The 25,513-nt window shown below is 33.0% G+C and overlaps 3 protein-coding genes, 1 long non-coding RNA gene, 2 other non-coding genes and 1 pseudogene across 7 annotated transcripts; 5 read left to right on the top strand and 2 right to left on the bottom strand.

Moving 5' to 3' along the window:
• The first annotated feature begins 231 nt into the window (after positions 1 to 231).
• LOC114191768 (serine/threonine-protein phosphatase PP2A-4 catalytic subunit-like) lies at positions 232 to 6,784 on the top strand. Its single transcript, XM_028081149.2, has 11 exons — positions 232 to 543; positions 1,950 to 2,006; positions 2,294 to 2,377; positions 2,698 to 2,769; positions 3,520 to 3,591; positions 3,820 to 3,860; positions 4,927 to 4,993; positions 5,620 to 5,811; positions 5,936 to 6,025; positions 6,120 to 6,227; positions 6,321 to 6,784. Exons 1-11 carry the CDS (start codon positions 448 to 450, stop codon positions 6,384 to 6,386), a joined length of 945 nt encoding a protein of 314 aa, XP_027936950.1. The 5' UTR covers positions 232 to 447; the 3' UTR covers positions 6,387 to 6,784.
• Positions 6,785 to 9,045: 2,261 nt separating this feature from the next.
• Positions 9,046 to 12,925, bottom strand: MS2 (Jojoba acyl CoA reductase-related male sterility protein). The gene is made up of 9 exons (XM_028080007.2): positions 12,121 to 12,925; positions 11,924 to 12,027; positions 11,407 to 11,606; positions 11,226 to 11,326; positions 10,915 to 11,125; positions 10,455 to 10,616; positions 10,119 to 10,200; positions 9,629 to 10,005; positions 9,046 to 9,431 (listed from the first exon to the last, which is right to left on the bottom strand). Exons 1-9 carry the CDS (start codon positions 12,518 to 12,520, stop codon positions 9,263 to 9,265), a joined length of 1,806 nt encoding a protein of 601 aa, XP_027935808.1. The 5' UTR covers positions 12,521 to 12,925; the 3' UTR covers positions 9,046 to 9,262.
• Positions 12,926 to 13,757: 832 nt separating this feature from the next.
• On the top strand, positions 13,758 to 13,829 carry TRNAG-UCC (transfer RNA glycine (anticodon UCC)). The gene has a single exon. It is a non-coding gene; the product is annotated as a tRNA-Gly (tRNA).
• An 80-nt stretch (positions 13,830 to 13,909) lies between these two features.
• Positions 13,910 to 13,981, top strand: TRNAG-UCC (transfer RNA glycine (anticodon UCC)). Its single transcript has one exon. It is a non-coding gene; the product is annotated as a tRNA-Gly (tRNA).
• Positions 13,982 to 16,775: 2,794 nt separating this feature from the next.
• On the top strand, positions 16,776 to 18,627 carry LOC114192737 (uncharacterized). Its single transcript, XR_003606138.2, has 3 exons — positions 16,776 to 16,988; positions 17,104 to 17,175; positions 18,371 to 18,627. It is a non-coding gene; the product is annotated as an uncharacterized LOC114192737 (long non-coding RNA).
• A 334-nt stretch (positions 18,628 to 18,961) lies between these two features.
• On the bottom strand, positions 18,962 to 25,026 carry SDG38 (SET domain protein 38). 2 transcript variants are annotated; one of them, XM_028079199.2, is made up of 7 exons: positions 24,650 to 25,022; positions 21,718 to 21,773; positions 21,022 to 21,148; positions 20,627 to 20,696; positions 20,360 to 20,539; positions 20,069 to 20,140; positions 18,962 to 19,471 (listed from the first exon to the last, which is right to left on the bottom strand). In XM_028079199.2, exons 1-7 carry the CDS (start codon positions 24,956 to 24,958, stop codon positions 19,353 to 19,355), a joined length of 933 nt encoding a protein of 310 aa, XP_027935000.1. In that variant the 5' UTR covers positions 24,959 to 25,022; the 3' UTR covers positions 18,962 to 19,352. The 2 variants fall into 2 exon arrangements, with proteins under 2 accessions (XP_027935000.1, XP_085531570.1); XM_085675444.1 differs by lacking the exon at positions 18,962 to 19,471 and having other exon boundaries at positions 20,069 to 20,233; positions 24,650 to 25,026.
• On the top strand, positions 22,175 to 23,390 carry LOC146884523 (uncharacterized; annotated as a pseudogene).
• Positions 25,027 to 25,513: the final 487 nt, after the last annotated feature.

The following is a 25,513-nucleotide window of genomic DNA, read 5'->3' as shown; positions in this document are numbered from 1 at the left end:
AGTTAATGGTATTAAATGTTTTAAAATAAAATTAATTATTAAACTCTTGAAATTAATGTATTTATTTAAAAAAATGAATTGTTAAACTCTTGAAATTAATTGTTTCTATTTCTGTAAAAAGAAATTAATGATTAAACATAAACTCTTTAATTTATCTATTAAAAAAAAAAATTAATGTCACCTTGTTCAAAGAGCATGCAATGATGATAAACCGCGAATTGGAGAACGCCAGAGAAGGGAAGAAAAAACCAAAATAAGAAAGAAACAAACAAAAAGAGCGTTTTACTGAGAGAGCACATAGTTTGTGCAAATCAACCGCCATTACGTAACACTCCATTATTTTCACTTACTCGTCACTCTGCTCTCTCCCCACACCGGAGAAAACCAAATCGCTTTCTCCGTTAGGGTTAGGGTTTCCATTTTCCCCTAATCCAATCCTGCAGCGACATGGGCGCCAATTCGTTGCCATCGGCGGAATCCAACTTCGATCTCGACGAGCAGATCTCGCAGCTCATGCAATGCAAGCCGCTATCCGAGCACCAGGTTTGTTTTCCCCTCGTTCGACACGATCCGTTTCGTGTCGATGCGGAATTCACTGTTTTCCGAGATTTGAAATTGTTCGGTGTTTTTTTTTTCTTTTTCGTTTTGTGTTTGTTTCGCTTTCTTTCCGGCTTTGGAATCTCCGAGAATGGGAGAATTGATAGGATCGAGATGGATATCGCTCTGACAAGATGTGCGGAGAAGAACTTTCTTTTTTATAGAAATGGAAATTGTTTACAAAAACGATTTTCTTTTTCGGCAATTTTCAGTGCAGTTTCCTGTAGTCCTGATTGGATTTGGATGTAGTTGGAGAGTTGGTAAGGGAAATTAAGTGATCAATTTCGTGGGTTTTGAAGGAATTTTAATTATGGTTGGTTGGTTATGGTATATGGATGTTACGAATTGCTTCCTTAAGTTAGGATTTAGGAATATGTTGTTATGAGACGTTTCCGGTTTGGCATGTATGATATTTGGAAATCTAGTTTAGGATTTTATGTTCTTGAAACTCGGGCAGGGCTTGCTTTGGAGTGAGGGGCAGAAAACAGTGGAAATCAGAAGCTATATGGAATAGCTTCTACTTTGGATGTGAGAATTTGATGAGAGTATTGTTTAAACTGGTTAAACCAAACAGCTCATTTTAGGCATGTCCCTTGTGATGGTGTGTAGGGTGGTTGTAAACCACAGCCTCTTCACTTTGTAAGGATGATGTTGCTTTCCTCTGACCCTTGTCCCAAATTTTTGGGATCGTTGTGCCCGGGCTGTTTGTCTTTTGAAGGGTATTTGATTATGGGATCAGAATTCTCACGGAGCGTTGCTAGTTCTGTAATGCATTTGCCGAGATGAAGTAATTTTGTTTCTTGTATTGTATATTATATAGCATTGTCATAACAGAGTTATGTGCGTAAGGTTGTCACGGCTTTGTTTGCGTCATGGCTGACAGTACTCATGGACATCTGTGGCTTTTCTCACTAAACCTCTACATTGAAGAGCAAGACTGCTACCTCTGATCTTTTCTACTTTTTATATTACTTTCGTGCTTTCCAAAAAAAGATACTTTTTATATTACATCTGTGGGTTTTCACTAAACATTATTGCTTTTTTGTTTCGCCCTGCAAAAAAGATATTGTCTCTCAAAGTTTGTATCTTGAAAAATGAAAATTGACTTAAATGGGAAAATGAATAACTTCCATTGCTTCTTTTGTGATCTATTTGCTCCTTGATACTTGTTTTGCTCTAAAAGTAATCACTAATGTTGGCTTTTGTTTCTTTCTTTTTGTGGATTGTTGTAATGACACAATCATGGCTCTTATTTTTTGGACGTTGTCTCCAATATCATTTCCTCCTCCGACTAATGTTATTTTTGTGTAAATAAATATAAAAATAAATAGTTGCTCTTGTTTCTGATGTAGGTAAGAGTTTTATGTGAGAAGGCTAAGGAAATTTTAATGGATGAAAGTAATGTCCAGGTACAACCCTTTCTTCCTTTTATCATCTGTCAATATTTCTCTAGATATTGTTCGTACTTTTCAAAGCTTTTTCATCTGTTCCATTCTTTGTATGAAAAGTAATCCTTTGTAGCAGGAATGAGTTGTTGCCTTTTGTACATCATTTGTTTTAGGTTCCCCCCTTATTTGGGTTCATTTGTCTGATATTATTTCTTTTATTGCCTGTTACTTTTATCTGGTTTCACTCTCGAGCTTTATGACTTTCTCTGGTGCCTATACATCTCACCTTTCTCTCTCTTGTATCACAGCCTGTGAAAAGCCCCGTGACAATTTGTGGTGATATTCACGGGCAGTTTCATGATCTTGCAGAACTATTTCGAATTGGAGGGAAGGTATCAGTTCTGACTATCACTTTCCTTTTGTATTCAACTCTCTGTTTCAGCTGGGGAATTCTTAACTAACTAATTGAGACCTGCCAAAGAAAAGGCTTTTGAAGATTGAAGTGCTTCAGAGGTATCGTGGAGTAGATTGTATAACCAGGAAACTACTCCTTGAATTCACTTCAACCCTAATATTACCACGTTAAAGTTTACTAACATGTGTCACTGGTGCAAAATGAACTTTTTGTGATAAGGTTTCTGTTTTTGTTTTTTATATTATACTTTGCTGACTTTTTAGATATGGAATCTAAGAATTTTTGTTCTTTTTACAGTGTCCAGATACTAATTACTTGTTTATGGGTGATTATGTGGACCGGGGTTATTACTCAGTTGAAACTGTAACAGTAAGTACATTGAAGACAAACTTATTGAGTATTCTGCACCTATAATAGTTGTTGCTTTGTGATTTATCTGTTCGTCCCCACTCCTATTCACCCCAAAAGAAAAAGGAATAAAAAACCTCTGGGCGTTTGCATGTTATGTTTTTCACATTTTTTGGCTTGTGAGATCTATGAAAGTATGGGTATGCATTGAAGTTGCTTCTTCCTATTAGGGTGAAATAGAATATTAGATTATCCCCAAATGGGAAGGAGCTCCTTTCAAGTTTCAACAAAGTTAGATTTAGAAAGGTTTGCAGTTGATAAATAGATTAGATGTTATATATAAGTCTGTACTATATTAGGTGGAGGTATTACTGAGATTTTTGGGTATTGTTGGGGGTTTAAGAAAGTAATATTCTGATGAAATGTCAAACCTGAAATTAATATATTTGAAACTATGGTTGTATATTTGATTTTGTTTTTAAATTGACATTTTCTATTTGCGATCATTAAAGGTTGTAATATCTAATCGTACTAGATTTAAATCATCTGTTGAAGTTAATTCCTTTCCTTTAATGTCAGCATGTTTATGTACATGACTACATCTAAAAGATTGCAATTTTTTTTTTTGGATATTATTTATGCTGTTATTCTCCCTTGAATAAATTAATAATGGTGAAGTTGCTGCATGTTTATTTATTTTAACATGTCTTCGTATATTACTTCTTATTGATGTATTGTGTGTTAGAGGTACTGATTAATTATTATCTCCAGCTTCTTGTGTCACTGAAAGTGCGATATCCTCAGCGAATTACTATTCTTAGAGGAAATCATGAAAGTCGACAGGTATGCATTCAGAATCTTCATCCATTCAAAGTTATATGTTATGTTTTCTGAGCTCCATTTTCTGACTTTTTTATGGAGTTACTGTGTAGCTTGTATTCTTTAATCCTTCAAAAATTAACTTGTTTTGGAGGGTTTTTTAGTTGCATAATGTGTTGTTGGTGGCTTTGATTTTAAGACACACGTCTTAGTTGTTCCTTTCTTAATCTTTTTTACTTTTTTTTTGCACAGATCACTCAAGTATACGGTTTTTACGATGAGTGCCTCAGAAAGTGAGTTTCAATACCTTCATTTAGAGTTCAATTTGGTGGGAAGGGGATAGTTCTTTTTAAAGGGCAATGTATATACTTGTAATTTTGCTTATGTTTCAGTTAAACTTTTTCTAATCGTTAATGTAGGCTATTTTGTTTCCATGAACTTATGTTAAAAACTTAAGGCATGTACTATATAGGCTATTTGGGAAATCCTTGGTATTTGTCTCCTGCAATTTTCTTTGGTGGTGTTCTTTTAGAATTAGATTTGATTTGCAAGTTTCTTTACACACTGAACTGGAGTGTCGTCTGAGCTGTTCCAGAGATTTAACACTGTATGCAACCATTTGATTCCAGATCCTCTATTTGGAGATGTTCAGCTTTTTATTTTGTTTGATATGTGGCAACATCTGACCATGGTTGTATATCTACAATGAAGGCTTTAATACTTAAGAGATTTGGGATTGAATTTTCGTTTGGATGTGGGGAAAGAAATGGGAAAAGAAAATTTTGAAATTTGAATTGGAGAGAAAATTTGACATTTTTGTTTCTTGAACTCAGCTTTCTCTTTATCTTCTCTTCCAACCAAACAAGAGAAATCAAATTTTAAAATTTTCTTCCCTATTCTCTTTTCCTATCCAAACATAGGGTAAAGGTAATACTTGCATCCATGAATGTGATAGAAATATTTTAGGATTATTAATCTTAATGTCAATGAGCTTGAGCTCATTATGACTAATACCCCTAATAAATTTGAACAAATATATGTTATTGGATTCAGTGTTATCAATGGAGGAAGGCCAAAATTATTCCATATAAACACATAACCACATCATTACACCCTATGATGCTGCCATAGTGAGCCACCCTTCACTGTTGTCTGTGGCAATTGATAAGAAATCTGCCAAGCCATTTAACAGCATTGACTGGATTTAGATCAACATTCAACCTGAGTTGATCTGGATTTAATTCTATTTTAGGTTCACTTTATGAGACTATGAATTGATAATAAAATGTTATCTTATAGATTTATCTAATTCCATGTTTCCTTTAAATGCATATAATAATTCATATGATTTTTTTGCAGGTATGGTAATGCTAATGTTTGGAAGACTTTTACAGACCTTTTTGATTTCTTTCCATTGACTGCATTGGTTAGTATATTTTATTTCCTCGCTTGTGATTTTAACATTCGAAAAGAACAATAAATTTTGAGAATAAACTTCATATCGGTTATTATGTAAATTTAAACTACATTCTTTGTAGTGGATTAATCAAAATTATCAACATTTCCCCTTTTTTGGTCAGTTGAGGGTTGTAGAAACCCTTTACCCTAAAGTAGTACCCATTTATTCAAATTTTAAACTAAAAATTTACATGTTCTATTGAGAAGTAAAATGTTGGAGGGATGAGTGTGATGCTGGACCAAGTCATGATATCATAAATTTTAGCAAATTCACAAAGTTGTGCAAAACATAGAGAGGGTTTGTAATTGATTATTTTTCCAAATTAGTTAGTTTTTTCGAAATTGCTGCCTTTTAAAGGTGATCTATGTGGTCTTTTAAGCAAAAGACCATGATCATGAAACTACATTGGATTTCTGTGTTAGTGAATTTAAATGCTCAGGTTTGTTCTGTTAGTTTGTAATTGGAAACTATTTCAATTGGCATTCATTTTCATCATAATGATAGTCTTGCCATAATGGTAGAAAATTGGTAGTTGAAGGTCACAGTTATGGGTTTTGATCATTCAGCTTCTAATTTAATATGGCCCTTTCCAGGTCGAGTCCGAAATATTCTGTTTGCATGGTGGGCTTTCACCTTCGATTGAGACTCTTGATAACATAAGGAACTTTGATCGCGTTCAAGAAGTTCCTCATGAAGGGCCGATGTGTGATCTGTTGTGGTCTGACCCTGATGATAGGTGTGGCTGGGGAATTTCTCCTCGTGGTGCAGGATATACTTTTGGCCAGGTAGCTAAATATACAATTAATTTCTCGATTCTATACTATACCTGGTTAGATGTTAGTTTTTAAGCATTGAGAGAGAGTGGCTACTGTATTTTATTTTCTAATTCAAATTCACATTCTCTTTCAGGATATATCTGAACAATTTAATCACTCCAACAAGCTTAAGTTAATTGCTAGAGCTCATCAGCTGGTTATGGATGGATTTAACTGGGCTCATGTAATTGACCTTCTCACGGAATAATCTTTTTTGTCTGTTGCCTTTTGGAATTAAAGGAGTGAAGTTTTAAACGTCCATTGTTTTGTTGAAACAGGAACAGAAGGTGGTTACCATTTTTAGTGCACCTAACTACTGTTACCGATGTGGGAACATGGCTTCAATTTTGGAGGTTGACGATTCCAAGGGCCACACATTTATCCAGGTTTCCCTTCCTCTCTTGTTTAATATAAATTTTCTTCAATACTGCATGGTAAGTTAATTTCATGCAGGGCCTAAATTTGGAATGTTGTTGCAGTTTGACCCTGCTCCTAGAAGAGGAGAACCTGATGTTACCCGTAGAACGCCTGATTACTTCCTATGATGTTGCTGCTGCAGCATATCATACTGATGTCATAGTTACAACTCATTCTGCACAAATGGCGTGTAGTTTGTTCATCCTCATCCGCATTGATGAGATTGCTGTAAGCACTTAATCTATGGGTACGCACTTCAAACATTTTCGGCGACTGCCCAATACTGCTTTGATGTAAAATAGGCAGGTAAAAAATTCCAGTTTTTTTTTGTGACGCCCAAGAACTTGTTGGACATCCTATTGGAGAAATCTCCTTAGATGATGGCCGGCGAAATGTGGATATTTTTTTTGTTTGTGTTTCCCTGTCTTTAGTAGCAAGGGATTTTATATCTGTTGATGATTTGCATTGCTTTGTTCCATCAATTTTCAGTTAAAGCTGCATGATGATAGTGATTCAGTTTTGTTCATACTAATTACGTTAAATTTCATTACATTATCGGTGTTTATGATTTGGTCTGAGATAAGATAGCCAGTAAAAACACACACACACACACACACTTGTCAAACATGTCCCCTCTCCTCACCATGTTGCAGCCAAACAACTATTATAATCAAATACACAGAAAACAGAAAGTTCAAGACAATGGGCATACAAAAAAACTGGCAAAAAAACTGGCAAATTCAAGACAATGGACCGGGTTAGATTAGCGACATGATTTGGGCATGAACAACTAAATTATTTTAGTTATGAAACGAAAATGTTTATATTTTTATATTTTGATACATTTAGTTTATGCTTAATACTTTCATAAAATAATATGATTATCATATGGTCCTAAGAGTCTTTTATGATATATTTAAATTATTTCAATGAACTATTATATTTTAACATTTTAAGTCATTTTATTTATTTATTGATATTATAACATTATGAGGATGTTCTTAATAAACATGTTCAAATCAACCAATACCCGAGATGTACATAATAAACTCTGCCAATTATTTTTGAAGTACAAAATTTATTTTAATGTGCATCGTTTAGGTGTACTACTATAGTTTTAATGAATAACTAAGCCATGCATAGCGAAGGAAAATTTAAGTGGCATATATTTAACAGTATTGAGCAAGAAACTTTTAAACATGTATATAATATTTTCTCCTTATTTGAACATGAAAGGTTGAATGATTATTTTGAGCTATCAAAAGTAATAGACATTCATTTCCTCGCGGATGTGTTGGATTTCTTGGGAGTGTTGTGGCGAATGCAAACTAGGAAAAAAGAAGAAGGAAAGGCTCTTTGTTGTGTTATAAATTACGGATTACACATAATACTACTTTTTCTTAAAGTACTAATACTTGTTGGATTGGTGCATATGCAACTTTGCAGCATAGAATAATGTGTAATAAAGCAAGTTGTTTAATATAAAATTATGAGAATGTTTTACAATACTTGTTTTTTATATTCAGTAAATTCATTTTTATTTCCGTTCTTATTTTGGTGAGTATAACATTTGTGTTTTATTCGACTTAATCTGGTCGCGTGTATATTTTATAGTCACATTTGTACATGTTCTCGTATCAGGTAAGCTATTAATTAAATAATTTTTTATAATAGATAAAATTTACAATTAAACAAATATAATAATATTATTAAAAAATTAATGTTAAAATGACACCAATTTTTTATGTTGAACATTAAGAAAGAAATTTGCATAAATATTAAAAGAGAGTACCAGTTGACGATTGAATAAATGTCGAGTAATTGCAGAGAATATAAACTATTACACATAATTGAAGTTTCCTAAAAACTTTATCATCTATTATTTTTGTAAACATTGAAAGAATAAAGTACTTAAAAATTTAAGTGAATTTGACGGTATAAGTTAAACAGTTGACAAAGAATAAAAATTTGTGTAATGAAAGAAAAGTTTTCAAATAAAATAAAACTAAGAATAAAAAAAAATAAAAGATATATTATTAGGCTACATAATAAATTAAAGGTATAATCAATTGAACAGTTTCAAAATTGAGAGTTATACATTATGTCACAAAAAAATAATAAAAATAAATATAAAAAAGAGTAGAAAGGCTTTAGTTTGATGAAATTGAGATTGATATTTTCTGGAATGTAATATATTGTTCAAATGAAATTGTAATTCTTTTATTTATCAAAATAGTATCTTAATAAGACAGTTAAAATAATGAAGATTTTGAAAATAAAGATTAAAATGTCATCAATAATAAACATCCAAGTTAAGACTATCGACACTAAAAGTTAATGGAAGTAATAATGGATAGTTATAATTTATGTTTTATAAATATTAGACTTATAGTTTGTACTAGGAATTGAAACTTGAAAAACTTCTACTTAAATCATAAGTCACCTACGCATCAACGACTTATTACAATGTTTTCAACCATTTTATTATAATAATTTACACTCAATAACCACAACGTTTTCCCTTTCTTCTTTTTTGAACTTTTTTCTGCTTCACTAATTCACTTTAGGAACTTTATAGTCTTCTCTTACTATTTCTTTTATTATTTTCTCGTGCAGTCTCTTGAATAAATTCTTTTTGAACGTAATATTCTCATTCTCATTTTATATAATAGTAAATGATATATTTTGGAGAATGAAATGTTTCTAAATAAAGTATACATCTTTTGCCTCAAAAACTGATGGAATTATGTTTTTGAAAGTTCACCTAAATGAATTTGAGAATTAAAATACGAAGCAAAGGTGTAAATAAGTGAAACTGGGGAGTAGTCAATTACAGAGATTTGATTATTCTTATTATTAAATTACAGTATAAATAATGAAGCATGTCCTTGTAGTAGTTTTTGCCACACCCTAATGGATTCAATGAAAGAAGGAAATGCACATACATTAGTACAGTTTGTTGCAGCATAAATAAAAGCAGTGGTTTCATGGCAGAACTTGGAAGTTACTGGTTACTCATTCCTCTTCCCTTCATCACATGTCTCCTTAGTCCTGGTATATGAACATTGGTGATGTACTCTTTCCAATCAATGCTCTTTACATCAAACCCAAATTCTCTCTTTTCTTCTTCAGACATACTTTCCATCAATCTCTGTGTGTTACTGTTATCAAACCTGCATCACATCACAGTTCTTGGTTTTAAATCAGTAAACTATTTTACACTGTTATGTGTTGTAACTTTTTTGCAGTATCATGTAATCATGAACTGTTATGTATTGTAAGATTCTTGACTTAAGTTATAGAGTTTAGTTTACATGAAAATTGATGTTTTTTTTTTTCTTTCTGCAATGAAATGAAAAGAGTATCTAACCTTCCACCATAAAATGTGTATGGTTCATAAATGTTGGCCAAGTACTTTGCTTGCTCCACTGATTTTCTGCACATGTTTTCAAGTTTTTGAGACATGTTCTTGAGACCTCTTTTTTGAGTTGCATCTCTCCACAGGTGACCAGAGAATTCTTCTGTAGAACTGAACAACTTCATCAATGGAACTTGAATTGGCCTACCCTTTGAGTCAATGCATGGTGAGGAACTGTAATGTTCATACAGAAGCTTTGCCAGGTCTTGGAAAACTAGGGGGTTCACCACTGATGAAGCAATTTGGTACACATTGATATCTGGCTTCTGGGTCACTCCATGCCTTGCCATTGCTGCTAAGGTTGCATTCACAACCATGTCAGCTGGAACCTATGATGAGAGAAAATGAAGCACTGTTTATTTAGTCTGAGAATTGTGAATAATGTATTAATCTATGGAGTTTAAGAATTGTTTAAGTAATCTAATTCTTTAATGTCCCTTACTACATCAAGCACTCCATTTGGATCCACCAAGAAACCTGTTAGCTGGCCTTTCCCATAGCAGAGAACTATTGGATCCATCATCCTGGTGGTTGCAAGAATTATAGCAGACAAATTTAGAGTACAGTTTGTTCAGATTCTTCTTCTCAGAAGTGTCACTTTTCAAACATGTTGAAAGTATTTGGTGAGCATTTAAAAGAATTAGAACTTGAAGAAGGAAATCAGATTTTAGTTTCTTTTGAGAAGTTATGAAACAGTAACTTCTGAAAAGTCTCTAAAAGAAAATTACTTTCTGCTATCTTAAAATCACTTTTTTTTTAAGCTTAAACCAATACTCACCTATTTCCTTCCATCCACCCAGGAAATGGTTCACTGAAAGTGCTCTCAATGACACTTGGTCTCATTACAACAACTGGAATATCCCCTCTCAATTTGTCAATCATCATTTCTCCCATAGCCTTTGTGAACACATAAGTATCCTGCCACCCATATCTTCTGGCCCTGTGTTGGAAATAACTCAACGATCAAACCAGATTCTGAATTTTATGATCAAAATTGCAAACCCTTCTGTTTCTACTGTTTTTTCTTGATCTTATCACAATAAGAAAGGTAACATAGAAGTTATTAACAAACTTTCTGCGTCCATAGTTGTGTTGTGGTTGTAATTTTATGGTTTTTGGAATCTCCACAACAGTAACACTAGTTGCATCAGTCACATTTATCTGTAACTTTTTGTAGGATATATGATTGCAATGAAACCAAAACAACAATTTAAAACCTTCATAAGGACACTGAATACCTCTCTAGACCAATCTCCTTCATCTTCTGAGCTAGTATGTTGTCTTCAACATCCCCTTTGTAATTTGAAACGAGATTGATTTCTCCTTCAACGTCCAATGTGGGAAGGTATTTTGGTGAAACTTCAGATATGAACTTTTCTTTTGCTATGCACTCTCCAATGCTAAATGGTCTTTCCATGATCCTACCTTGCCTTTGTCCATTCACATATGCTGTTCATTACAAGAAAGAGTTTTTGTCATTTTGGTAATATACATGTAAATCATACACAGCACATGCATCTGATTTTTAAGCTCTTTGTTGTATTTTTACCTGTTGAAACATGGAGAAAAAGCTTAAGCCTCTTGCACTTTTTGGCAATGTTCATGAGACGGCATGGTCCTATGGTGTTTATGTTGATAGCAGTGTCATATCTAATCACATTATTACTCAAATGATTAGACAAAGAACTTATCATTGGTGAAGAAGCTTATGGAGGGTTTTAGAGGCTAACCTTTCATCAAATGTTGTATTAGCTGCAGAATTTACAATGACATCTACCTCCTCTTCAATTAAGTTTGATATATCTTCGTCTAGTCCAAGATTGTGTTCACAAATATTGCCTACAACAGGAACTAGCTTGCTCAACATAAAGGCTTGGTACGATTTTCCATGGACTTGTTGAAGACTTCTGAAAAGCTCTGTATTTATGATCTAAACACGAACATAATATTAATGAGATCATGAAATGAAGCCATGTACTTGGAGAAATGCAAGCTGAAAAAACAAGAGCTTGTTGGCATGACAAAACATTTTCTACTCATTCCTATGTTCAAAACTACACAAACATCATCTTATTTTCTGCTTGTTCTGTATTCCAAAAGAATCATATACAAACAGTGAAAACAGGACTATTTCATGCACAAATCTTGAAACAAAGAGAAACTAAAATACCCTTTTTGTAATTATGTGTGAAAATAGTTGTCTTTTTTCTCAAACCAGATAGACTGCGAAATTCTTAAAAACCTTACTTCATTTTGCAATCTATCCATTGCAGCTTGCTTATTCTTTGCCTTGATCAGAAGGTACATTTTTCCCACTTCTGGTTCTGTCCTTAGAATCTTCTCAATAAAAACTGAATTAAAGGAACAAACTAAATTAAACCACTGAAGACTCTAAAGATGCTTAGCATATTATCACCACAAATGATTATATTTGACATACAAACCTTTGGCTAGAAAACCAGTTGCCCCAGTAATGAAAAACTTCTTCCCTCTCAGAAATTTGACGATGCCTATTCCATCTTCCAACCCTATCAATGTTGTTGGTGCACCATAAGGCATCAAATCCTTCACAACAATCTCAGCTTGATTTTTCACATTTTGTGACAAGACCAAGTTCCCTGCCTCCATCAGAGTTGCAGCTGCATTATTATCAGTGCCAACCAATGATGATCTTTCTGTCAACACAGAAGAAAAGCCTGAGGACTTGATCACATTCCCTCCCCCCTGACAGTACACAACATTTGTTTTCCTCCTTGAAGAGTACCAAACACTGTTTTGTGGCACTGCAATGAGTTTACTGAGAAAACTTGATGAGTAAGAATACCCTATGGACAAGACCCCCATGACTAGCAGGGAAATTGAGAAACAAAGTCCAGAGCCAAAAGGGTAGTGATTTCTAGATGTTGTGCAGTTAAAGTTTGTTGCTTTGAACTAATTTGTTGATGAACCAAAAAGAAAAGCTAGTAAACAAACTGAAGTGTATAAGATAAGAGAAGGGTTTGGTTGGTTTGGTGCACAAAGAGAATGAATGCAGGGAAAATAAAGGTAGGGTGGATTTAAGGGTGAAGAAGATGAGGGTTAGGTGCTTATAATATTGTTTTTGTGAAATGAAAGAGATGAAAAACTCTCTTTTTGCCGCATTGTCACACCTCACATCACATGAAGGCACCTAAAGCTTAGAAGAAGGAAGCACTCTTTCTTTCACATGTTTGATTTTTTCTCTTGTTGGTAAGTTGTGGTTTCCTATGATCTATCCTTTGCTAGAAAATATGCCAGAAGAAAGGGTGTGAGACACTGGTTTTGGTTTTGTTTCCTCTTCAGATGAAACTTTGCTCTAACCACCAACACCATAGATGTTAGTTAGACTTAACTATATTTTTGTCCTTATTCTTCTTCTGTTTTTTCACATATATATAATCTTTTAGAGACAATCATGTTGGATTATACACTAAATATTAAACTTTTTTTTTTTATATATTATTTGGTACTTTAGATTTTTACTATTTCAAATTTGATCTGTCAGGGGTGTGGTTTTGATTCATTTTTTTTAAACTTAACATTTAATAGAAAATGTTAATACGACAATGCAATCAAATATTGATTATAAATGGATGATATATTACATAAAAAAAAAAAAAAAATTGAAGCTTTAAATGGGTAAGATTTGACATGCCATGTTGGAAAAATGCTTTTAATGAGAACTAAGATGTACCATTTTTGTAATATGTTTTATAATCACCAAATTTGCAATCTTTCAACCTTTTCTACAGTATATATCGAATTGTAGCTTTAGCATCACAATATTTTCAAAATCAGAGATTTGTAATACAAGAAGTGCATATTTATATTTTATTTATTACTTGAAATAAAACAAATATTATAGAATAAAAGATTTTGACAAATGAAATTGTGTTGTCGTTAGGATAATCGCCTTTCAAACAATATAACAAAGAAAATATATTAAAGAATAAAAGATTTTGGCAAACAAAATTGCGTTTGTAGTCCAATGCACTTGGACAAAATAGTTTTCTTACAAGAACAAAGGAATTTTAAATATTAAAAGATTTTGACAAACAAAATTGCGTTTGTAGTCCAACGGTTAGGATAATTGCCTTCCAAGCAATAGACCCGGGTTCGACTCCGGGCAAACGCATTTTTATAAAATTTAGTTTTGTTTTCTTTAACTACAAAGGAAAATATATATTAAAATGTAAGGTTAAAAGAAACAAAATTGCGTTTGTAGTCCAACGGTTAGGATAATTGCCTTCCAAGCAATAGACCCGGGTTCGACTCCCGGCAAACGCATTTTTTTCAATTTAATTTTATTGCAAAAACTAAAAAATAATATTCTTATAAAAGGATTTTAATACACAGAGTTGTTTTTGTAGTATAACGGATAGCATAATTGCCATTTTAAGCAATGGATGGGTTCGACTCCCTGGAAATGCTATTTTGTTATTTAAATTTGATTCTAAATTCTGATTCAATAAATACAATTATTTTGTTAAATGTTTATTTATTTTTAATTATAATTTCTATAACAGAAATTTGCTTTAAGTAACTTGTACAAATTTGAGACCTAAATAATTGAAATAAGAAATAATATTTAATTTAAACAAAGAATTCAATGTCAGTTGTAATCTTATCAGTACAAAAAAAATAATCAAGCTATGTTAAGACAATGTTACCTAAATAAACAAATAAAATAATTAAACAATAAAATCAACCATCGAAGGACTAAAATAAAATTTATATATTTTTATATTATCATATGATGTGTCATTGACTATAATATGATATACGAGTACGTATTAGATACGGATACTAATCCAAATTGAAGTATAAATACATGGTTATTGAGATTTACTTGAAAAATCATGAATGTAATTTTCTAAAATTTAAAAACATAAAAATAACTTTTAATATTACAGACTAAAAAAAAAAACTACATTTGAGAGACCAAAAAAAAAAATAAAAAAAATAAAAAAAAAAAAATATATATATATATATATATATATATATATATATATATATAATCATAAAGAATTATTTATACAAAAAAAATAATATTCTACGAGCACAACAAACCTATATTCTACAAATCCTAGACATGAACATTAAAGTTGCAAAGCAACCTCACATCTCAATGTAAAAACTAGTCTAATAGTCCAAAAAGAGTCCAATAGTGTTATAGTCTAAAAAATAGTCCAAACAGTCTAAAAGTGTTCTGTAATAAATTCTGCATCGTCATGGACCATGGTAATAATATATTGTTCTTCATCTTCTATGTTAATAACATTTGATGGAACTTTAGATGATCTTTCATTTAGTACCACATTTGGATAATTAACATCTTCTCCATCATAAATTGAAACAAAAACAATAACTATAAATCAATTTACAATAAAAATAATACAATAACAACTACTAACAAACAAAGTCAAATAATTACACAGTCAATGCGGGGACAAAGTGGATATGTAAATCCTCATCCTCATCCCCATACTTGATTGAAAAAATCGAGTATTTCCCATACACATATTTATATCTAGTCAATGTAAGGATTCCTCATCAAAATAAGGATGAGTTCGAACAATACTAACGTGACGAGTTTATTTATCATCTCTAATTGCCAAGGATCTAATTTAGGAGGATTTGAGGTTAGGTTGAGAGAGTTAGGTTAAGTGCAGGCTAGTAGGCCAGCCTGTCCCGTTCAGCCTCTAGCCCACGTGTGCTGCAGGTTATGCGAGTTAAAATTTGTGAGTCAACGGACTCAATATCTCAACTCGTTCTGCATATTTTTTGTGAGCCTATAGACTGATCCACCAGGCCAAGTCCACATTGTGATCACTACTAATAATTAATATTGTTGATTTATAAAAAAAAAAAACTTTATGAGTTGAATTAGTGAGTTATCTAAAGTAGATGATAAGTTAATGGGTTAAAATTTTAATGCAAGCCTAATTCTTTTGGACTCATTAATGGATTAAATAACTTTAATTGTTTTTCTTCTTTAAAATATAAATGCATGATTATAGATTCGTGAAATATTTTAAAATATTAGTATTTCTTCCACAATTTTAAATATATAACTATTTTCATTATATCATACAACAAATTTTTTTATCATCATATAAGAATACGCTTAATTAATTTGATAGTTCCAATTTTGGAGATGTGTCAATTTGGTCCTAATTTTTTTTTAAAACATTTCAATTGTATTACAACTTTTAAAATGTGTCTCAATTAGATCCTTAAAAAAATAACGGTGTACTATATGTTAGTTTCTGATTTTTTTAATGTTTAATTTTATTTAATTTTACTTTTTGGAATAATTATATGAAAAAAGGTTATAAAAAGTAATATACTTTTTATATAATGGTGTAGATATCAAATGAAAAAAATATTCCTTTGACTATATATTATTATTGAATATCTTTAACTTGCTCAATATTAATCCAATTAATATCTCTGCTACCTTAGTTATATTAGTTAATGTTAATATTTTGATTAATATTATTTAATTTTGATTAATATTATTTAGACTATGTAAATATGACATCTATGTGTACGCATTTTTCAAATATGTATGATATTATATTAATATGTGATGATAATGTAATATTAGTAAGTTAATATACAAAATAATTTATATTTATTAAAAATTATTATTAGAAATAGAGTGAAACCAATAGAGATAAGATAAGAAAATAACTCTTGATCAATAAGAAAAATAAAAGAGGGAAGATAAACAATTTTATAAAAAACAAGTAGAAGTAAATGTTAATTATTAAAAATTTAATAAATAATTATATTGTAAAAGATAATATTAAAATTATGAAATGTGGACAAAAAAAAATTCTCTTTACATATAATAATTATAGATAATCAATGTAAGGATAATTGAATTAATATTATATTAAAATAAAATACATTAATTGATGTAATTAAGGTAACAAAGATTATAATTAAATTGTTATTACGCTATATACTGAAATATTAATTAACATAATAAATTGACTAATCGAATTATTATCAATTACAAATAATCTGACATACATATTGTAAGCCCTTTTTCCTTGTCCCAGAGGTTTGGGCCTGGCCCTTCGTAGGCCCAAGGGCAGCCCTTCTGAAGGACACCCTACCCTACCAGCCCCCTCACATTCTCACTTACCTCTGTTTCAGAAAAACAGATTGCCTTGGTCTCTCTTGCAGAAGCAGCTCTCTTCTTCCTCTCAAATTCCTAGAAAAGTGCTCTGCTAGGGCACAACTCTCGTTCAGCTTCAAGCTAGCAAGTCCTTCTCACCTTCAAGTAAGTTAAACCTTAAGGTTTTGGGTCCCTTTTCCTCTTCTTTGCACCGTTTAAGTAAGTTAGACCGGTTAGGGTTTTGTCTCATACCCTTGTTTGTCTTCATTCCATGTTCCAGCCCTCTGCTCTAGTCCTTGGAGCTGACGTACTTCCTAGTTGCGGGTCTTTTGCGTTTTAGCACCTAAACAAGGTAAGGGAAGCTAGATTCATCGGTCTTAAATTATTCTTGGCTGTTTTTGGTCGTTGTATGTTTATATGCGTGCATAGTGTGCTTTTGTTGGATGAAATGGAGTTGCATGTGTGTTTGGGAGTGGATCTGGGCGGTTTCCGCCACTGCATGTGGGTTGACAGTGGTGAGCTCTGCTATTCTCGCCCAAGCGAGCTCGTCTCGCCTAGGCGAGAGTATCAGAATGCTCACCCTGGTTCTGCCTCGAGCACTCGCCCAGGCGAGGGGCTGCGTTTTGAGCGACAGGCCAGCTCGCTCAGGCGAGACAGCGTCGCCTGAGCGAGAGATCGTGAATCTCCCAATGACCCACTGTTGTAGGCTCGCCTAAGCGAGAGCCAGTCGCCTGAGCGAGACAACTTCTCTCGCCTGGGCGACGAATCCTAGCTTGAGCGAGACTACTGCAACGGGTGGTCCCGATTCTGTTTTTCCTCCTTGTTTGATGGGTGAATTTTGTGATTTATTTATTTACCCCTTTCTTTCAAACCTAAAGAATGTGAATATGTTTATGTGGTTGTTTGAATCTTATGAACTAAAAATTTGTATGTTGGCATGAATAACACACGGATTTTGTTTGGTTGGTTGGTTGAGAACTTGCATGAGAATTGGATGTTTCGAGAAAAAGGTGGTGGATATGGTATGAAACATAAATTTGGTGTGATAGGCGTAATTCCATGAGTCCCGTGGGGAGACTTTATGGTGGCGTGTAATGTATATATTAAGATAAGGATTCAAGTAAGGATCGCATCCCGAAACTCTAAAGGGTCAGTGAGTCTCAAGTAGAGCAAACTGACCCAAGTGGTGAGAGTAGCGGGAGGCCCTAGTCTTTGGCAGGATAATGGCCTTAGACGCTTAAAGGCTAACCTTGTGTGTGGTAGGGTGAAACCCATTGGCAATGGCTCTGCAGAGCAGTAGAGGCCACCACAAGTGCAAGCGTCCAGTGAATCCGATCTTAATATATTTATCCGGATAATTGAGTCATAGTGTCCTGTTTGTTTGCTATAACATGATGTTTTGTGCCGGTTGTGTTGCATGTTAAGGAATGTTTAAGTACTTGTCTGTTGGATCATGATAAGATTAAATTGCACTAGCTTACCCTTGCATTTTGTGTTGTTTCTGTTATGTTTTCTCTTTTGCGATGATCACCTTTTGGTGGGAGCAGATGAGAGGGAGGTTCGAGATGGATCCGGGAGACGCAGCGGTGCGGCCTAGATTTCCTTGCTTGGATGTCTTAGGAGTAGTTCGTGGCCATGAGGCCTTTTTGTATTAGTTGCCTTGAGGGCAACCCTTTTGCAAGACTGTTAAACTTTTAGAATTGTGTTTTCTTATGGCATGGTTGTATGCCCAGGTTTTCCTCTAAGTACTCCTATGGATGACTGTAATAGTTACTTTTCGTACGTTTCATGTTAATCTGATTGGTTCTCGTTATCAAAATTTTGTGATGCTTTATTTGGTAGAGTAATCTATTAAAATGTGACGTCACACATATACCAAGCAAAAACTTTGGCTGTATGATGATAGTATGAGGTTGAAGCCTAAGGGCAACATGGTTAAAGCCTGGACAGCACTTTTAGAAAAGTGAGAGGAGCCAACTTTAATAATTTTTAAATGACAGTTTTTTCTTCACATTCATAACTTTCTTCCTGCATTCCATAATTTTTTTCATTTACATTTTTTTAGATTGTACAATTTAAAAGTTATTTTTACATAATTCAAAAAAATAGAAAAAGAATTATGAAATACAAGAAAACAGTTATGGAAGTCCTTCTAAATTTGATAGTTGGGTGAAAGCCCACAACTGTTATATTATCGAGCAATTCCAGAACGAGGCTTCATACAGCTTAAGCTTTTCCACATTTATATGAGTTTGGTCTAAGTCCTAACTTCTAAACAAAACATGTTGTAAAATGAGAATGCGATTTCTGAAAAATGTTTCAGTCTTCTGAGTTCACTGATGCATGAAGTATAATGGAATATGCTTAACTCAAATCCGTAAATCGAAAATGAAAATCCTTAGTACTCGTTCTAACCCACCCTTCTCCCCCAAAATTTGAACCTCATGTAACTCACTTGGGGAATTTTGCATTGTCAGAACACAACCACTACAATTGCAAAATCAAGAAGAAACCTTAAGAGAAGAATAATTAATCGCCATGTAAGCACTTACTACAATTGCATTGAAAACCAAAACCTCGAAGCAGAAGCTCTCTTCTAGCATCGCGGTCCAGGCTGGCATCAATATAGCATATTCTGAGTTCTTCACCTGCAGTTTACCAAAAGAGAATTGTAGTGCATCAATGCAAATTCAGCAAAAGTATTTCAGATAAGTGGGGGGGAGTACTAAGTTGCTATTTGCCAAGAACACTAATATTTTTTATTCTAATAATAATACAAATTCTTAACACTTGCTTTGACCTAATTAAGTTCCATTTTTTATTTACTTATGGTATGAGAAAATGATTATGAGTGATACAGAAATTTCGATGGACCTCCAAGAATGACAAAAGTGGAACTACAACAATGGAACTCATTCTTCTAAGAATGATCACATTATTTATCAGAATAATAAACTGCTTGTATATGGATCAGTCAATACCGTGTGTCCACTACCAAAAAATCTTATACAACCATTCAGAGCCGAGTTTTTATCTGACGATTTTGCCTAAAGTTTTCTATCACTGATTGATGGCATAAAAGAATTTTTTTTCACAATGGATTGTATTGATTGGAGACTGCCAACTACTGTCAGTAAAAGCCAATGAGCACATTTTTTTACACAATCACCAAACACATTACTTGCAACCTATAAAATTACAAGAGAAAAGACATTCAGTTAAATAAAGTAATTCCTAGAACAAACCTTCATCAATGTCACGGAGTGCCTTCAATTTTGCATGAGCGTTATCTATCCATATGATGTGTGCATTAGGATCTGTAAACAAATTGACTTAGATTGCCCCTTTCTGGAGGTCAACACTGTGTGTGCACTCATGTGTGTCACATTTTAGTAACAAAACAACTTCTCCTAAACATGGAATGCAAATATTTGTTTTAAGTCGGAAATCTTGAGCAAGCAATCAAAGATAGGAAAAGAAACAAGTCGTAAATGTATGAATACTAGAAATTGAGGGAAAAATAAAACTGTACTCACCACAATCATGATTGTAGAAGGACGGAAGTATATAGACAGCATTTCCAACAGCAGCCTCAGCTTCCACAGATGCAACCGCTAATGAAAGAAGATCTTCATACCGTCCTCCGACCAACTCAATCCGAAATGCATTGATTCGAATTCGAGCCAAAGCGTTAATGTACCATTGCTTAGTTAAAACTTTAAATGTTAAGAAAAATAGTCTCTCAACTTATATTGTGTATGTGCTGTACTTCGTACAAAATGTTCTTGACAAACGAAGGATACAGGCAATACGATCATCTCCAATAAGTGCCTCCGCGAAGGCATTCCTCAGCAAGACAAACTCCTCTTCCATCTGAAAAATGACGCTATGCATAAACAAACCACAGGAGCAAAAAACTGATGCCAAATCAGATTCCAATTTAAACAACAATAATTGTCCTCCTGCTGTATTGAATAATTTATATAAAAAGTGACCCCTTATAGCAGAAAACTATGCTAGGAACATGTGAAAAAGAGAGTTTTATGAAAAGCTGTTGGGCACCTATCATTCAGATGTTCATAAGAAAACTAATTGACTTTCAGAATCAGGTTATGATTGCTTTTAGAAGAAACCAGCTATCTGAAATAACCAACATTTGAATTTTGTAATCATTATCCTAAACTTCTAATTGTCTCACCTCTGATACCATCTCAGGCGTAAAATTGGCAGGCTGGAGTATGTCAAGAGTGTCACTTCTGGCATCTCCTGCTATGACCATGCAAGCCAATCGCTTTACCAGAAAGGGATACTTCAACCCACGAGACCTTTGAGAAGATTAGGAAATTGTCACTTATATATTTTAGATACAGTGCAATACTAAATGATAAGCTGAGGTTTTAAGTTTTAACAAACACCAAAACTGTTTCAAAAATTTATCAACAGCTGACAAAAGCATTTGTTGAAAGGATTAGTGAAAAGTCACGGAGGATGGTACGGCTTTGGTACCATAGTGAGAAGAGAGAAGTCGTGAAAGAATATATAATGAATTGAATGTGTCACGTACATGCATGATTATTTATATTTATGATGAATATAAATTGGTAAGATATTTCCCCCATCATATCTCCCTATTGACTGCAATTAAATCATATCTGTCACCACATTCAATAAGGTTAAGAAAGGATGAATATATACAACTTTTTTTTTGGGTTGAAGAATTGTAGTGCATGAAACCTAATAGGCTTACTTACGAAATCAAAGAGAAAAATTAGTTCCAAAAACACTGAATACAATATTATGTTATAAATCTTTGTCCAAATTGTTTAAGAGATTGCTGAAACTCGTCACAATTGAAGATGCCAAAAATCCGATGCTAGAGAAGAAAATCTCATACCCACAATAGTCATCAAAAGCCACCCAATTTGCTTTCATCTCAACATCGTAATATCCCTAAATAACATAACAAATCTAAAAATAAGCACAAATCTGCAGACAAGCAAGAACTTAAAATATATTCACTGCAAAACTACTTCATGGCATTTTAAAATACAGGTTAATTGTTGAAGCTGATCATGCAACACAAGAGAGAATCGTAAGTTTACAAATTACTTATGGCAAATTGTGACTATTCAAGAGCTTACAAGTGGTTAGCCCCTACAAGAGTATAAAAGTTAAATTTGGCACATGCAGCTAACTAAAGAACTGCTATGAAAATTTTCCAACAGTTATAAAGAGCTAAAAAAGCTTCGACTAAATTTAAAAAAAGCCTAAAATATACCTTCGGCCCATCTTATTTTTTTGGTTCCAACATTGTTCCCCAAGTACAAAAGACATCACTCTAATTCCTTAAAATGTTTCTATCGAATCAATTTGGTTTTTCCTTCAATTTCCTGTACTAATTTAGTATGAACATTTGGAGGATTCTAAAAGGACGGTCAAGATCAAACTGCATCAATGGAAAAGGACCGGGGACAAATGAACTTAATTTTGAGATTTGGGATGATGAAGATTTATTGATTGTGACTTGGATGAGCCATTCTATGATCCCCGAGATAAGTAGAAATTATAAGTTTTATTCTTCTGTCAAAGAAATTTGGTATGACCTAAATAACACATTTTCTTTGAAAAAAGATTTTGCTACTTGTTATGACATTGAAACCAAGGTTTTTAATACCAAACCAGGTTCTCTATCCATATTGGAATATTACGGATTTCTGAATGGGCTGTGGATGGAACTAGATCAATATCAAAATTTTAAGATGTATAAAACAGATGTTGTTGCACTTGCTGAAGCCATTGAAAGAGAAAGAATCTTTAATTTTCCACATGGTCTAAACCATGAATATGACCCAATCAGGGTACAAACCTAAGGGATAAAAATGCCTACTCTTTTAGAAGTGTTCTTTATTGTCAGGGGAGAAGAGAGTCGGAGGACTGTTATGCTTAATGGAGAAATCTCCATCACATGCTCTACCAAAGGGGACGTCAAGGATCAAACACTAGAGGAAAGTCCTACAAAAGGCAACCATAAAGAAGATTGCTCATTCCGTAAAAAGATATATGGGCATACTAAAGAAATGTGCTTTAAACTTCATGGGAGAAACAAAATACTGAAGCTAAGCAACAAAGGAATCTCACAAAACTGGGCAGACAATACTACCTCAGAACAAGAAGAAACAAATCAACCCAATCTCATCCTCAACTAGATCTTGATATGAAAGCGATGAGGAGGAACTTGATCGTCTTAGAACAATGACTGAATCAATGAGTAAGTCCCCTGGACCGTGTACGTTATCCACGAAAGGTAAGAATCCATTCAACACAGTTGGACATGAGTGTTAGGATGTTTGGATTCTTGATTCAGTAGCAATTCACATAACTATGTTTCCTGTGTTTTTCAATTCATATGTTAAAATGAATAAAGAACGACTCATTATAGTTATGCAGTTACATTACATTACAAATGGTGACAGTATACCTATATAAGGATGTGAGAACATAATGTTAAAATCATATATTAAGCTAAAAGATGTTTTATATGTCTCACAACTAACCACTAACAAATAGTCTACAGACCGTAAACGATATTTACACCTGGTGATGTTTAGACCAGTACAACAACCTCTGTAACAGACCCTATCCACAACACCTCCAATTATTCAGGGCCTTGATTTTGGAGAAAGTACAATATAAAAGACCTCCAATTATTCAGGGCCTTAAGATTTTGGAGAAGGTACAATATACAAGACCTCGAATTATTAGGGGCCTCCAGATTTTAAGTACAATATGAATACTTGGTGGATATATTTACTTCAACAAGAGCTAGAAGGTTGTTTTAGTTTGATAATCTGTTTGGATATTATTATCAATATAAATAAAGAAGTCAAAAAATTTATGCTTTATTAAGTAAAAATATAATCATATTATTATATTTTGGAATATTAAAATTGTGCTTTTATTTTAAAATATCACGGGATCCAATTTTCATGGTGGTTAGAACAAGACCATCAAAAAGTTTAAGATGACCACGATGATGCTCTTTAATCAGAATTGGAGCTTCTCCTTTGTAATCAACACAATAAACAACATTGATGATGTATTTGGTTTTGAGTAAAGAAATAGAGAGAACCGAAATATAAAAGAAATAAGTTGAGAAAAAAAAACTAGATATTTAATTATTATGTAGAGTAGAAATATATGAGAAATAGAACAGAAGTATTTTGAAAGTAGTATAACTTAATTAACTTAATACAAAATATAAACTTATAAAAAGTAGTTAAGAAATAGTAGAATGACTCCCAACATTATAAAATAAATGCTCGTTCTCTTCTCCTCCAACCAAACTAACCAAATTATTTCTCTTCTTGGCGCGCGCTCTCTCAATGCTCTATACCAAACAAATCCTAAGTGTTATCCTATAAAATGAGATAAAACTCATGATGAAGGAAGATGGAAATGCGAAAAATTACCTTCTAATTCACTTGTAACTTTCATTTCAACTCATTGTTCACTCAATCGCTTTAAATTTTAAAAATAGCTTAAAAATGTTCAATTTTTTAACTGAACACATTTTTAAATATTCAAATATTGCAAAATATTCATAAAAATTGTTTATGGTGGTATAAGAGAATAACCCGTTCTATAATCCACGAAATAAAATTATGCATAATAAGTTCTTCGTTAATTGTTATTGCGAAACAAATCTCCTCTGACTAAGAATGTTACTGATCATGCCTCTAATACAGTTTCCAAATTTTCTCTATTTTGAAGGAGATTCTGCCCATAATGCGTGTGCATAAAATGTGAAAACAAGAGAGATAAGGAACCTTGGATCGTTGTTGGCAGTGTTGGCTGCAAAAGGGCGCGCGGGGAGGATGGGAGTGAGGGAGCGCGGCGAGACAGGAATAGCAGGAGGCGCGGCCGGAGTAGGGGTGGCAAACGGCGGGGCTGGCGGTGTGGATGAGGTCGGCGGCGCCGATGGGGCGCGTGGCGAAGACGGCTCGTCCGACGGACTCGGTAAGCGCGACTCGGATCGGAGGCGGCGATGGCGAAGCGGTGGAGAATGAGAAATAGAAGGAAAAGAGGGGAAACGGTTTTACGAAGAAGCGGCGTGAGAATGAAGAAGACACTGCCATTTCTTATTCTTCTGATAACAGACACTATTCTGAACTTCTTCACTCTGTTTGGTTTAATAATAACTAGAAATTATGCATATATGACAGTAGCACTGAACTAAATAATAGTAGCAACATTAATCCAAATAATAAGATTTATAATTAATTAAAACTGTGATATTAATTTATTCATTTACATGAATAATAATTTGTTTTTTTACTTTTAAATCATGTTATCATTACTTATGACTTAAAAATAACAACCCTGTAAATTTATCTTGTACATAAACATAATAAAACATGCCTCAATTAAAATCATATAAATAAAACATACATTACATAAACATTATAAACCATACATCAATTAAAGTTAAAAAAAACATACATTATAGTTTGTCATTACTAATCTGATTACACTTGTTCCACACTCTTGTTCCACACTCTAAACATATATATATAATTATTTTGAATTCTATACTGATTTTTTTTGTATTATTCTTTTATGATATCTTTATAATATATTAATTACCACTAATTTTAATGTTTTAAAATATATTTAAAATATTAATATAATGT

The sequence above is a fragment of the Vigna unguiculata genome, chromosome 7 (assembly GCF_037176805.1).
Source record: "Vigna unguiculata cultivar grain cowpea cultivar isolate G323 ecotype 2 chromosome 7, ASM3717680v1, whole genome shotgun sequence".
NCBI lineage: Eukaryota > Viridiplantae > Streptophyta > Magnoliopsida > Fabales > Fabaceae > Vigna > Vigna unguiculata.
This window is presented reverse-complemented; position numbering and strand designations above follow the sequence as displayed.

What these genes read in the sequence shown, in the direction of transcription:
- LOC114191768 (XM_028081149.2), top strand. Translation starts at nt 448, where the DNA reads ATGGGCGCCAATTCGTTGCCATCGGCGGAATCCAACTTCGATCTCGAC. An exon ending in ACTCAGTTGAAACTGTAACA is followed by an intron (nt 2,770 to 3,519) that starts GTAAGTACATTG and finishes TATTATCTCCAG; the next exon opens with CTTCTTGTGTCACTGAAAGT. An exon ending in ATGGATTTAACTGGGCTCAT is followed by an intron (nt 6,026 to 6,119) that starts GTAATTGACCTT and finishes TTGTTGAAACAG; the next exon opens with GAACAGAAGGTGGTTACCAT.
- MS2 (XM_028080007.2), bottom strand. Translation starts at nt 12,520, where the DNA reads ATGGGGGTCTTGTCCATAGGGTATTCTTACTCATCAAGTTTTCTCAGT. An exon ending in AAGGAGATTGGTCTAGAGAG is followed by an intron (nt 10,617 to 10,914) that starts GTATTCAGTGTC and finishes TTTCCAACACAG; the next exon opens with GGCCAGAAGATATGGGTGGC. An exon ending in CAAATGGAGTGCTTGATGTA is followed by an intron (nt 10,006 to 10,118) that starts GTAAGGGACATT and finishes CTCTCATCATAG; the next exon opens with GTTCCAGCTGACATGGTTGT.
- SDG38 (XM_028079199.2), bottom strand. Translation starts at nt 24,958, where the DNA reads ATGGCAGTGTCTTCTTCATTCTCACGCCGCTTCTTCGTAAAACCGTTT. An exon ending in GCTTTTGATGACTATTGTGG is followed by an intron (nt 21,149 to 21,717) that starts GTATGAGATTTT and finishes ATCTTCTCAAAG; the next exon opens with GTCTCGTGGGTTGAAGTATC. An exon ending in TGGAGATGATCGTATTGCCT is followed by an intron (nt 20,540 to 20,626) that starts GTATCCTTCGTT and finishes TAACATTTAAAG; the next exon opens with TTTTAACTAAGCAATGGTAC.